Raw genomic sequence first — 13,381 nt, 5'->3', positions numbered from 1 at the left:
TCTTCAACAGTGATAATCTGACTTCTTTTCCAACTTGAACCACTTTGATTTCTTGCCTGGCTGTTGTTGTTATAATTTTTAACACTATATTGAGTGAAATAGGAGATAATGAATATTCATGTCTTATGCTTGATCTCAGAGAAAATGCATTCAATTTTCAACACTGATAATGATACTGGCTTCATATTTGTTATAGGTGTATTACTATCTTGAATATTTTCTTATCCCTATTTATAAAAGGTTTATAATCATGAGTGGATATTGGATTCTGTTGGAAGTATTATTTGCATCAATGGACAAGATGATATGATTTTTCTTTATTTTGCCCACATCCATACCAACACTGGTTATTCTTGTTGTATGTTTTTGGATTTGTTTCTGTTTTTTGATGTGTGCAAGTCTCTGTAGTATGAGGTAATATCTATTGTTTTTTTGTTTGTTTGTTTTTGGGTTTTTTTTTTCATGTGCCTTTTGTCTGTCTCCTCATAGGGAGTTTCTGTTCATCTCTTCTCCCCATTTTTTGATCAGGTTGAATTATTTTGTATAGTTCTATTAGTGCTTTATATGCTTTCTATATTAATTATAAAATGATTTGTGGGTAAATAATTTCTCCCAATCTGTGTGTGTGGGGGTGTCTTGTATTTCTGTCAATACATACTTTGAGGTACAGAAGTTTCTTAACTTTTTTTTATTTAGCTTTGTTTCTATTTAGCTTTGTTTTATTTAGCTTTCTTTCTATTTGCATGACTAATGACATCGACTCCTTAAAATGCCTCTATCGTCAGTATCATCAATATAGGAGAATTCTGCCTATATTTTGCTCAATGCAATTTATGAATTCAGGTGTGATATTGTGGTATTTAATCCATTTTGATCTGACTTTTGTACATGATGTTAGAAAGGGGTCTGAGTTCATTTTTTTGTGTGTTGCTGACTAGTTTTCCAAATACCATTTTCATACTTTTTCTCCTTTTCCAAATATTATCTGTCCATTTACATGAGGATCTGTCTCTAGATTGTCAATTCAATTCCATTGATCTGAGAGTCTGTCCCTATTTTGATGCTGGATTGAATGAAGGCTTGAGAGAAAGAAAAAAAATAAAATAAAATAAAATAAAATTAATTAATTAAATTAAATTTATTAATTTAATAAAATAAATTAAAGATATTGCTAGATTTTAAACATTGAAAGTTCAGGTTTGAATATAGTACCTTCTAAGGCATTACCATGGATATGTTAAGAGACAGATGAGTATGAAATTTCAGGAGCCAAAGCAATGCAATAGCATAGTGGGTAGGGTGCTTGCCTTGCTCAGGGATGACCTAAATTTGAGCCCCTCTGTTTCATATGGTCCCCTGAGCATCACCAGGAATAATTCCTGAGTGCAGAGCAGGAGTAAGTCTGAGCACCTATAGATGTGGTCCCAAAAGACAACAAAACAACAGAAAAGGAGTATTCTTTAGAAATAAATCCCAGGTATCACACCAACAAAAAATCTTATAAAAATAATATAATATGGAAGTTCAAGATTAGTAATTTACATTGGTGATGTAAATTTTGAACTGTACTGATGGAATTTGAAATCCACAAATAAAATGATCTAAGAAGTGACCATGTTCTAAACCACTTTGTATTCAGCATTTTGAAACAGTATGAATAGTACAACTGAGAAATAGTGAAAAATACAGTAAAAAGAGGGTCAATAAAGATACAAATGATGAGAGCTGGTGTGCTGAATGCCAAATGCTTCTTATGAATGAACTAAGATGGAAATTAACTACATCTAATTAGAGCTGTAAAAATGAATGTATTGATGAGTTAATAAAAAAGAAAAGTTTTCTAAAATGATAAAATATGTTGAAATAATTAGAGTGATGAACACAAGTAGGAAGTTCACATTTGGGAGAGTGGGAATAATTTCTTCCTTAGATGACAATACAAGTCTGTAAGTAAAGATTTAGATATGTTTGTAATGTGATGACATAGTTTATGAAATTTCTCTTATTGTTCCAATTTTCTCAGTGAAATTGGAAGCAAAGACATTACTGTGTTTGAAATTTTTGAAATTTGAAGATAGAGGAGAGGATGTGGGTTAAACGCTTAGGAGAATGGGAAATAGAATAGTGTAGAGTAGAATAGAGAAATTCCATAGCCTGTTGAACAGCATAAATGTCCACATACAAACACTTATTATTGGATCAGCTATCTAGAGAGCAGTACATTTGGGTTTTTTTTTTTGAGACAATGATTTACAACACTGTTCACAATAAGGATTCAAGCATACACTATTTCAACACCACAGCCTCCACCAGATTATCTGCTTCCCTACACCATTAACCCAGGGCCCCATCCTGTTCAGCCCTGCCTTTAATAAATTTAGTCTGTAGGGCATTTCTTAGGATATTTTGCCTTTGAATATTATTATTCCCTTACTTTTTTTATACCACATGACAGATGTCATTCTGTATCTGTCCCTTTCCTTCTGATTAAGTTCACTCAGAATGATACTCTCTAATACCATCCACTTTGTATTAAGTTGAATAATTTTGTCTTTTTTATAGTCAGAAGACAATTAGACAATTATATATATACATATACATATATATCAAGTTTCTTCATATGGGACATTTGGGTTGTTTTAGATTTGGGCAATTGTGAATAGTGCTGCATTGAACATAGTAATGCAAATATCTTTTCAAAATAGTGTCACCTGCAGTAATCACTTTCACAGTGTAAGCATGTAAACAAAGTGTTTACTTGTATAAATAATGGAGTTTTACAACATCAGAAAAACTAGAAAGTCAAAAATTCATGTTTTGTAAATAACCAGGGCTAGCCCATTGCTTAGCCATAGAAGTTTGTATAATTAATAAAAAGTTTCAGCTTAATAAACTGCAAATATGTTTCTGAGTGTCCATTATATATTTGAAAATGCTAACCATGTCACACAATATACATTATTAAGTAATAACCATTGGTTATAGAGCTATATCAGGGCATCTATATGCAGGACATTTCCATGAAATATCACAAATATACCCTCGAAAGAAAGAAGGAAAGAAAGGAAGGAAGAAATGATAGAAGGGGATGACACAATGATGGAAGGAAGGAGGAAGAAGAGAAAAGAGAAAAATAACAAATAAGAAATAGAGTAGCACATTCTAATTTTACTGTCACTGTCACTGTCATCCCATTGCTCATCAGTTTGCTCAAGCAAGCACCAGTAATGTCTCCATTGTGAGATTTGTTGTTACTGTTTTTGGCATATCAAATATACCACGGGTATCTTGCCGGGTCCTGATGACAGAATTTAAGATTAAAGATACATCCGTATCAGTCAGAGGAAGAGGAACAGATTTGGAAATTCTTTCTCTCATGTGTGGGAAATAAAGAAACTTTGTAGTGGAATATCAAATGCCCTGTGGCAAAGCAGGAGAACTGATCATCCATAGGCAGCTTTCCACTGGGGCAGATGTAGGAGAGATGTGTTAGGGAGGGTAACTCGGGTATTGGTGGGGGGTGTGGACACTAATGAAGGGATTGGTGTTAGAACAATGTATGCTTGAAACTCAATCGTAAATACCATTGTAACTTTGCAATTCTCGGTGATTTAGTTTTAAAAAAAGATACAACCATATTCCATAGCAAATAACTAGTAAATGAGACCAAATAATTTCATGTTTATGCTTAGAATCATACTAAACATTTAAGTAATGATGAATAATCAGTGAATTAACACTGTTGTAATTTAATTATAATTCATTGTACTGTAAATTTAGAAATGTTATATTCATGCATTCCATTTCATCAAGTATCTCTGGTTTTATATAGTTTTGCTCTGTACTGAACATTAATAATTCAGTTCCATCTGGTCATCTGTCTTTGAAATGAACTCTTGCCTTTTCACATTGCTATCTAACTTTTAAGGTAAGACACTGCAATATGCTCAATATTTGTTATGTTGCATAACTGGTTTTGGCTTTACTGTATTTATTTATTTATTTACATTGGATTTGGGAGCCACAATGTGGTGGTAAGAAGTAAGCTCAGGGCTTACTTCTGACTCTGCTAAAGAATCACTCTGAGATGTCAAGAGGACCTTATGTGATCAAACCAGAGTCTTGCATGCAAGGTATATAACTTACCAAATTCATAATGTTTCTGGCTTTTCTTTTTTTTATTGCAATTCATTTTATTTATTTATTTTTTTTAAAATTTTTTATTGTGGAAAGTTACAAAGTTACAAAGTTTTCAGGTTTAAATCTCAGTTATACAATGCTCGAATGCCCATCCCTTCACCAGTGCTCATATTCCACCAAGAATCCCAGTATAGCTCCAACCCGCTTTCTGGCTTTTCTACTGTTTTTAAAATTTTATTTTGGATTGAGGCTACATCCAATGTTGCTCAGTGATCACTCCTGGCTCTACACTCTGGAATTACTCCTCGTGGAGTTTGAGGGACTATAAGTGATGCCTTGGGTGGAGTGTTGGTTTGCCATATGTAAGGTGCACGCCCTACCCACAGTACTATTGCTCTGGCTTCTTGACTGCACTTTAAAATTACTTCCTACAGGGGCAAGAGTTCCTTAATCTGAGGTCTGTGGGTATAACTTTATCTCTTGTAATACTAGCTATTAACTGAATGTATATGGACAAGTGATTTGATTTTTTAAGTGCATCTTAATTTTAAGTGTGTCCCCAATACAGTAAAAGATATATACATCACTCTCAGAGAGCCCGGCAAGCTACCAAGAATATCCCACCCGCACAGCAGAGCCAGGCAAGCTCCCCATGGCGTATTTGATATGCCAAAAACAGTAACTACAGGTCTCATTCCCCTGACCCTGAAAGAGCCTCCAATCGTTGGGAAAGACGAGTAAGGAGAGGCTGCTAAAATCTCAGGGCTGAGTGTAATTGAGATGTTACTGGTGTCCACTCGAGTAAATCGATGAACAATGGGATGACAGTGATACAGTGATCTTAATTTTATCTCTTGAAAAAAAGTGATCCAATACCTGCTTAACACAGGATTATTCAAACATGAAATTAAAATTTTGTGGGAAAATACTTGGCATATAACTTGAAAGTAATGGTAATTGTTGTATTAAACCCGGAAAAAAATAATAACAAAAACTAATTCAACTGTGGTTGAATCTTAATCCTTTGTGTACTTTGGGATTTTAGGATACAGGGAAGTATCTTGGAAGAGCAGCACCTGATTGCTGTCATTGCTACTGTTGTTATTATGGATCCCCATTCTCATTTCATTGCAGAGAAGGTATTTGACTAATAACTAATAAAAATTAATTATTGCAAAATAATAGACTCCTCTCTACCATGGCTGCAACAATACCACATATGTTGTTATACTTTCACTAGCAAATGGAGACTTTACACTTTCCAAATAGAGATCTAGCACTTACTTTCAATCTGCATAGAGGTAAGATAGATTCTTATTTTGCTGAAAACAGTGTAGCCAGCAGCCAGGTAATCATTTTTACATTTACAGTCTTGCCGCCTGCTTCCATTAAAAGGACATTCATAAGGATTTTGTAATCTGAAATAACAAGATCAAGTTTAATATTAGAATATTCATTAGACAAAATGGTCATTTTTGAAATTGGGATGTAGAGGATACACCTTATTTTCTTCAATAATATAATTTCAATTTTAATGAGAAATAACTCAAGGTTGCTGTCACTGTCACTGTCATCTCGTTGCTCATCGATTTGTTCGAACGGGCACCAGTAACATCTCTCATTGAGAGACTAATTGTTACTGTTTTTGTCATATCCAATACACACGGGTAGCTTGCATGGGCTCTGGCACGCGGGCTTGATACTCTTGATAGCTTGCCGGGCTCTCCGAGAGGGGTGGAGGAATCGAACTCGGGTCAGCCTCGTGAAAGGCGAATGCCCAACTCCTGTGCTATCGCTCCAGCCCAACTCAAGGTTAATACATAAAATTCCCTATGAAAACTTCAAAGTCAAGTTGTGAAAAAACAATGAGCTGAGTTCTAAGAGTCCTAGCTTTTGCTAATAGAATTAATTTTATTTCTCTGAATATATACATAGGTCATAAATTTTTCCCTTCTATATTGCCCCACTGTTCACCCATAGTATTCTTCTTAGTCTCTCTATGAGCATATGTTAATAGTCAAGTCTTTATTATTGAATAGGAAACATCTGTGTTAGATAGTTATGTCTACTTCCTCCTAAAATACTGTCATAAAGTACCTCCTAAAATTATGCTATGAGTCCTTTTATTCCGAAACTTGTCATTCTCTTGAAGGAGCATAAAAATGTAAGTTAAAACATAGCTCACCTAAAACCATATACTTCTGAAAAGTTGTCTACTTCAGTTTTGACCAGTGATATATATTCTTTGGGGTTTTCCAAATGCATATCTGCACAGAATATCTAAAGGGAGAATGCAAAAATCTGTCAAATAATTTTTTCAAAATTCAATGGTAAATAGTAAAATCAAATAGGAACTTCTTTTGTAATACCTTTATTATTCTTCCCTTAATGTTGAGATAATAGTCACCATTCTTGGTAATGTTGTTTTTCATCTGAATTTCCTTGCAGTTGATAAATGTTTTACCTTCAAGAACAGGGAAAATAATATAACAAACCATACATAGTATAAATTGATCTCAACCATATAAATATTGTTATATTCTAAAAAGCTGGATACTTCATCTCATGCAGTATATAGCTCTTAAAATATTTGTTAATTTTGAATGTAATTAAAACTTCTTAGAAGCACTTAGGTACAGATATATTTTTTTGTGATTTTTGTTTATATTTAATTTACAATTATTTATTTATTTTTATTATTATTATTTTTTGGAAGTTTTTTTTAAAAATTTTTTATTGAGTCACCATGTGGAAAGTCACAAAGTTTTCAGGTTTAAATCTCAGTTATACAATGCTCGAATACCCATCCCTTCACCAGTGCTCATATTCCACCACCAAGAATCCCGTATAGCTCCACCCCGCCCCCTCACACCCCAAACCCCCCCACGCCCCTAGCCCCCCCCACCCTAAGCCCCCCCTCCTGTGTAACTAATAAATTTCACTTTACTTTCATTTTGATTGCATACAATATTTCAACAAAACTCACTATTATTGTTTGGAGAGTCTCTCCCCTAAAGTCAGACCTGCTGAAAAGGAAGCATTAGATAATTTGTTTTCCATTGCTGAGGATGAAGAGGTATGAGGTCGAGTGACCACACTTAGCGGCCTCTCAGTTTTGGGTTTCTGTAATTTAGTATTTTAGTAACTAAGTCCAGAGAGACATCTGCCAGAAGTTGCATCGTTGCCAACTTGTACTTCTCAGTTACATTATATTCCACATATGAGTGCAATCTTTCTATGTCTGTCTCTTTCTTTCTGACTCATTTCACTCAACATGATACTTTCCATGTTGATCCACTTGTATGCAAATTTCATGACTTCATGTTTCCTGACAGCTACATAGTATTCCATTGTGTAAATATACCAGAGTTTCTTTAGCCAATCATCTGTTTTCGGGCACTCTGGTTTTTTCCATATTGTGGCTATTGTGAACAGAGCGGCAATGAACATGGAAATGCAGATGTCATCTCTACTATACCTTTTTGCCTCTCCGGGATACATTCCCAGGAGTGGTATTGCTGGGTCAAATGGGAGCTCAATTTCTAACTTTTTGAGAATCGTCCATATTGTTTTCCAAAAGGGCTGAACCAGTCGGCATTCCCACCAGCAGTGAAGGAGAGTCCCTTTCTCCCCACATCCACGCCAACACCGGTTGCTTTTGTTTTTGGGGATGTGGGCCAGTCTCTGTGGTGTGAGATGATATCTCATTGTTGTTTTGATCTGCATTTCCCTGATGATTAGTGATGTTGAACATTTTCTCATGTGCCTCTTAGCCATTCGGATTTCTTCTTTGGAAAAGTTTCTGTTCATTTCATTACCCCATTTTTTGATCGGGTGGGCAGTTTTCTTCTTGTGGAGTTCAACCAGTGCATTGTATATCCTTGTTATCAACCCTTTATCGGATGGGTACTGCATAAATATCCTTTCCAATTCAGTAGATTGTCTTTGTATTTTGGTCACTGTTTCTTTTGAGTTGCAGAAGCTTCTTAGTTTGAGATAGTCCCATTTATTTATCTTTGTTTTCACTAGCTTAGCCAGTGGCGTGTCAGCTATGAAAATACCTTTGGCTTCAATGTCGTCGAGGGTTTTGCCGACCTTATCTTCAATGTACCTTAGGGATTCTGGTCTGATGTTGAGGTCTTTAATCCATTTTGATCTGACTTTTGTACATGGTGATAGATGGAGGTCTAAGCCCATGTTTTTGCATGTAGCCGTCCAGTTTTGCCAGCACAATTTGTTAAACATGCTTTCCTTGCTCCACTTCACATTCTTGCTCCCTTATCAAAGATTAGATGATCATATATTTGGGGGTGTATGTCAGAGTATTCAACCCTGTTCCATTGGTCTGCCGCTCTGCCTTTGTTCCAGTACCATGCTGTTTTAATGACTACCGCTTTGTAGTAGAGTTGGAAGTTGGGGAGGTTGATTCCTCCCATTTTCTTTTTCCCAAGGATTGCTTTAGCTATTCGTGGGGGCTTATTGTTCCATATGAATTTCAGGAGCGCTTGCTCCATTTCTTTGAAGAATGTCAAGGGTATCCCTATAGGGATCGCATTGAATTTGTACAATGCTTTGGGGAGAATTGCCATTTTGACAATATTAATTCTTCCAATCCATGAGCAGGGGATGTCTTTCCATTTCCTCGTGTCCTCTTTTATTTCCTGAAGTAGTGTTTTATAGTTTTCATTATACAAGTCCTTTACCTCCTTTGTTAAGCTGATTCCGAGGTATTTGATTTTTTGAGGCGCAATTGTGAACGGGATTGCTTTTCTCAGGTCACTTTCTTCTCTCTCATTATTTGCATATAGGAAAGCCATGGACTTTTGGGTATTGATTCTATAGCCTGCAACTTTACTGTACGAGTCTATTGTTTCTAGGAGTTTCTTGGTAGAGGTTTTAGGGTTCTCTAAGTATAGTATCATATCATCTGCGAATAGTGAGAGCTTGATTTCTTCCTTTCCTACCTGAATGCCCTTAATGTCTTTTTCTTGCCTAAACGCTATTGCAAGTACTTCCAGTACTATATTGAACAGAAGTGGAGAGAGTGGGCATCCTTGTCTCGTCCCTGTTCTCAGAGGGAAGGCTCTTAGTTTTTCCCCATTGAGGACAATGCTTGCCATAGGCTTGTGATAAATGGCTTTGACTATATTGAGGAAGGTCCCTTCTATACCCATTTTGGCTAGTGTTTTCATCATAAACGGATGCTGGATCTTGTCAAACGCTTTCTCTGCATCTATTGATATAATTATATGATTTTTATCTTTTCTTTTGTTGATATGGTGGATTATGTTGATTGATTTCCGGATGTTAAACCATCCTTGCATCCCCGGGATGAATCCCACTTGGTCGTGGTGTATGATCTTTTTGATGAGTTGTTGAATTCTATTTGCTAATATTTTGTTGAGAATTTTTGCATCTGTGTTCATCAGGGATATTGGCCTGTAGTTTTCTTTTTTTTTGATGTCTTTGTTTGCTTTTGGTATTAGGGAGATATGAGCCTCATAGAAACTGTTAGGGAGGGTTTCTGTTTCTTCAATTTCCTGGAAGAGCTTGAGAAGGATTGCAAAAGGTCCTCTTTAAATGTTTGGAAGGACTCACTAGTGAATCCGTCCGGACCTGGGCTTTTGTTTTTGGGAAGACTTTTGATTACCATTTCAATTTCCTTGATGTTAATTGGACTATTCAGGTACTCCAGGTCTTCTTGGTTCAGCCTTGGGAGATTATAGGAGTCGAGGAATTTATCCATTTCTTCTAGGTTCTCTTGTTTCGTGGCATAGAGATTTTCAAAGTAGTCTCTGATGATCTTTTGAATTTCATTGGTTTCTGTTGTGATGTCCCCCTTTTCATTTCTGATTCGGCTTATAAGGGTTCTCTCTCTCTCTTTCTTTGTGAGTCTTGCTAGTGGTTTATCAATCTTGTTTATTTTCTCGAAGAACCAGCTCTTGGTTTCATTTATCTTCCGGATTGTCTTTTGGGTTTCCATGTCATTAATTTCTGCTCTAAGTTTTATTATCTCTTTCCTTCTGCCTGGTTTTGGCTCCTTTTGTTGGTCCTTTTCTAAGGTCTTGAGCTGTGAAGTCAAGTTATTTATGTGGGCCCTTTCTTCCTTCCTGAGATATGCTTGCAGAGCTATAAATTTTCCCCTTAAAACGGCTTTAGCTGCGTCCCACAGGTTCTGGTAGCTTGTGTCTTCATTCTCATTTGTTTCTAGGTACCTTTTGATTTCTTCCTTGATTTCCTTCCTGACCCACTCATTGTTCAATATCGAGCTATTTAATTTCCAGGTGTTTGATTTGGTTTTCTGCATCTGTCCAAAGTTAAGTTTTATCTTCAGTGCATCATGGTCTGAAAAGATAGCTGGTACAATGTCTATCTTGTTGATTCTGTTGAGGTATGTTGTGTGGCCCAGCGCATGGTCTATTCTGGAAAATGTTCCATGTGCACTGGAAAAGAATGTGTATTCCTTTTTTTGGGGATATAAAGCCCTGTATAGATCTATTAGCCCTCTCTCTTCTATTTCTTCCTTCAAAGCCAGTATTTCCTTGGTGAGTTTTAATCTTCTAGATCTGTCCAGAGGAGACAGTGCGGTGTTGAAGTCTCCAACTACTATTGTGTTGCTCGAGATGTCCTTCTCGAGGTCTCTTAGCAGCCGTTGTAGGTATTTAGCTGGTCCCTGATTGGGTGCGTAGACATTTAGGAGTGTGATTTCTTCCTGATGTACACATCCCTTGATTAATAAAAAGTGGCCTTCACTATCCCTTCTAATCTTTTTCAACCTGAAGTCTATGTTGTCCGATACTAGTAAAGCCACTCCGGCTTTCTTGAGGGAGTTGTTTGCTTGCAGGATTGTTTTCCATCCTTTGACTTTGAGTCTGTGTTTGTTCTGGCTATTCAGATGTGTTTCTTGCAGGCAACAGAATGTTGGGTTGAGTCTCTGAATCCATTTTGCCAGTCTGTGTCTCTTAATTGGTGAATTCAGACCATTGACATTAAGGGAGATTATTGTTATGGGATTTTGTGCCGTCTTTGTGCAAAGGTTTGTTGTGCTTGTAGGGGTTGTTCTTGTCTTACAATAGCCCCTTTAGTGCTTCTTTCAGGTTTGGTTTTGAGTCTATGAAGTTCCTGAGCTGTTGTTTATCCCCAAAGTAGTGTATGATTCCTTCTAGTTTGAATGAGAGTTTAGCCGGATAAAGTATTCTTGGTGAAGCGTTGATTTCATTGAGTCTTTTCACTATATCCCACCATTGCCTTCGAGCTTGGAGGGTTTCCTCTGATAGATCTGCTGTGAGCCTAAGGGGTGCTCCTTTGTATGCGATTTCCTACTTGGACCTTGCTGCTTGGAGTATTGTGTCTCTCTGGAAGACGTCCAGCATTGTAACAATGATATGTCTTGGGGTTTTTCTGTTAGGATCCCTTTTAGCTGGCACTCTTCGGGTGCCTTGAATCTGGATGCCCGAATTGTCCAGCTGTGGGAAGTTTTCCGCAATGATTTGTTTGACTGTGTCTTTTTCGTTGGGGTTGGTTCCCTGTGGTTCTGGTAGTCCAATGATTCTAATGTTGTTCCTCTTGAAGTCATCCCCCAGGACTCTGATTCTGGGTAGAGCTATTTTGAGGTCTCTTGCCATGGTTTGTTGTTGCCTGTAGGCCTCTTGCAGCTCATCTTCAAGCATACTGATTCTGTCTTCGGCTGCAGTCATCCTATTGTTGAGGGCAGCCAGAGAGTTTTTGATTTCATGTACGGAATCTTTCATTTCTTTTTGAAGGTTTTTTATTTCTGCTCTCATTTCTTCCCGTATTTTGTCGGCTGTCTGTTGTATTGTTTCCATCAGGTCTTCCTTGAAGTTGTCCATCTTTGCATTGAGTTCATTGAACATGTTGAGGATTTCAAGTCTGAATTCTTTCTCAGAGAGGTCAAGTTTGTAGGAAGCGCCCATTGAGGTTTCCGGACTCCTTTGATCGTCCTCTGGTTGCAATGGGGATTTTCGTTGTTTCTTCATGTTGTTTGTGGTGATATGAAAGAGGGCCCTTGAAGATGAGTATCCCTGTCTCCTTTGCCGGAAGACAGGACGACGGCGGCGCTTGGGGTCGGCGTGCCGGCCACTCGGCCGGCAGTCCGGAGGGGAGGGAACGGTACAGATATATTTTTAATATTACTTACAGTCACTGGAAAAACATTTCTTCTGTGTATAAGGTTTTAAATGCTTCAAACATAAGTCACTGGGAAAGCCATTTTCAGCCATGCATTCTACTCTCCTCTCCATTATCCCAACTCCACAAGTCACCGAGCACTATGAAGGAAGCACAATTCCAACACAGAGAATAATGTGTAAAGGCCTAGAAATCTAACTCTCCTTCCTTTAGGCTGGATCATTATGAATGATCCATATTGTCAAGAGCTACTGTATATACACAAATGTCTTGGGGGCAGAAATTCTTAGGCATAAGTATGACTTTATTACTTATAATTTACTGGATTTTAAAATAAATAATAGTGATATTAGTAAATACTTATATATAGTAAATACTTATACTAAGTAATGGCTATTAAAAACATTGATTAATTTAAATTAGAGCCCTGGCAGCAGTGTGCACAGTGGCTCATCCACTGTGGGGTGCTGTTAGCCAACTACCGGGTGACCTGGGACTCGGTACAGGTGTTTCTCCTGGCACAGACCCTCATTGATAGGGTCCTGCTCTGCCAGCTGATCAACAACCTCCGGGCGCACTCTATCAACCTCAGGGAGATCAATCTGAGGCCACAGATGTCCCAGGCGCTTCCCAGAGACACAGCCAGGTGCGTGTTTGTCAGTGTGCAGGTCATTACAACATGCCAGTTGACCAAAAGCTTACATTCGGTAGACTGGGAACACCTGTAAAGGTGATTAAAGGCCACCCCAAAAGCCTCTGTCCCTCTTGGAGAGCTCGGCAAGCTATCAAGAGTATCCCGCCCGCACGGCAGAGCCTGGCAAGCTACCCATGACATACTCGATATGCCAGAAACAGTAACAATAATGGGCCTCATTCCCCTGACCCTGAAAGAGCCCCAATACGCCATAGGGCTACACTAGCACGCGACAGGGACGAATGGAGACGTTACTGATGCCTACTCGAGCAAACTGATGAACAATGAGATGACAGTGATACAGCGATAGAGTGAATTTAAATTAAAATTTTAACTTAAAATGAACTTAAATAAAAAAAATTGCAAAAAACTTTTTTGTTTTGTTTAGTTATGGAGTCC

At 37.5% G+C, this 13,381-nt stretch overlaps 1 protein-coding gene across 1 annotated transcript in view; it reads right to left on the bottom strand.

Annotated features, from left to right (window-relative positions):
* ADAMTS20 (ADAM metallopeptidase with thrombospondin type 1 motif 20) overlaps positions 1-13,381 on the bottom strand; it is a 249,176-nt gene that overhangs the window by 39,670 nt on the left and 196,125 nt on the right. Inside the window, exons 33-36 of the mRNA XM_055143422.1 lie at positions 12,299-12,428; positions 6,510-6,604; positions 6,326-6,420; positions 5,425-5,558 (exon numbers count right to left, since the gene is read on the bottom strand). Coding sequence (XP_054999397.1) covers positions 5,425-5,558; positions 6,326-6,420; positions 6,510-6,604; positions 12,299-12,428 — 454 coding nt within the window. The remainder of the gene's footprint in view (positions 1-5,424; positions 5,559-6,325; positions 6,421-6,509; positions 6,605-12,298; positions 12,429-13,381) is intronic.

This window comes from Sorex araneus, chromosome 6 (genome assembly GCF_027595985.1).
Source record: "Sorex araneus isolate mSorAra2 chromosome 6, mSorAra2.pri, whole genome shotgun sequence".
NCBI classification, from domain to species: Eukaryota; Metazoa; Chordata; class Mammalia; order Eulipotyphla; family Soricidae; genus Sorex; species Sorex araneus.
This window is presented reverse-complemented; position numbering and strand designations above follow the sequence as displayed.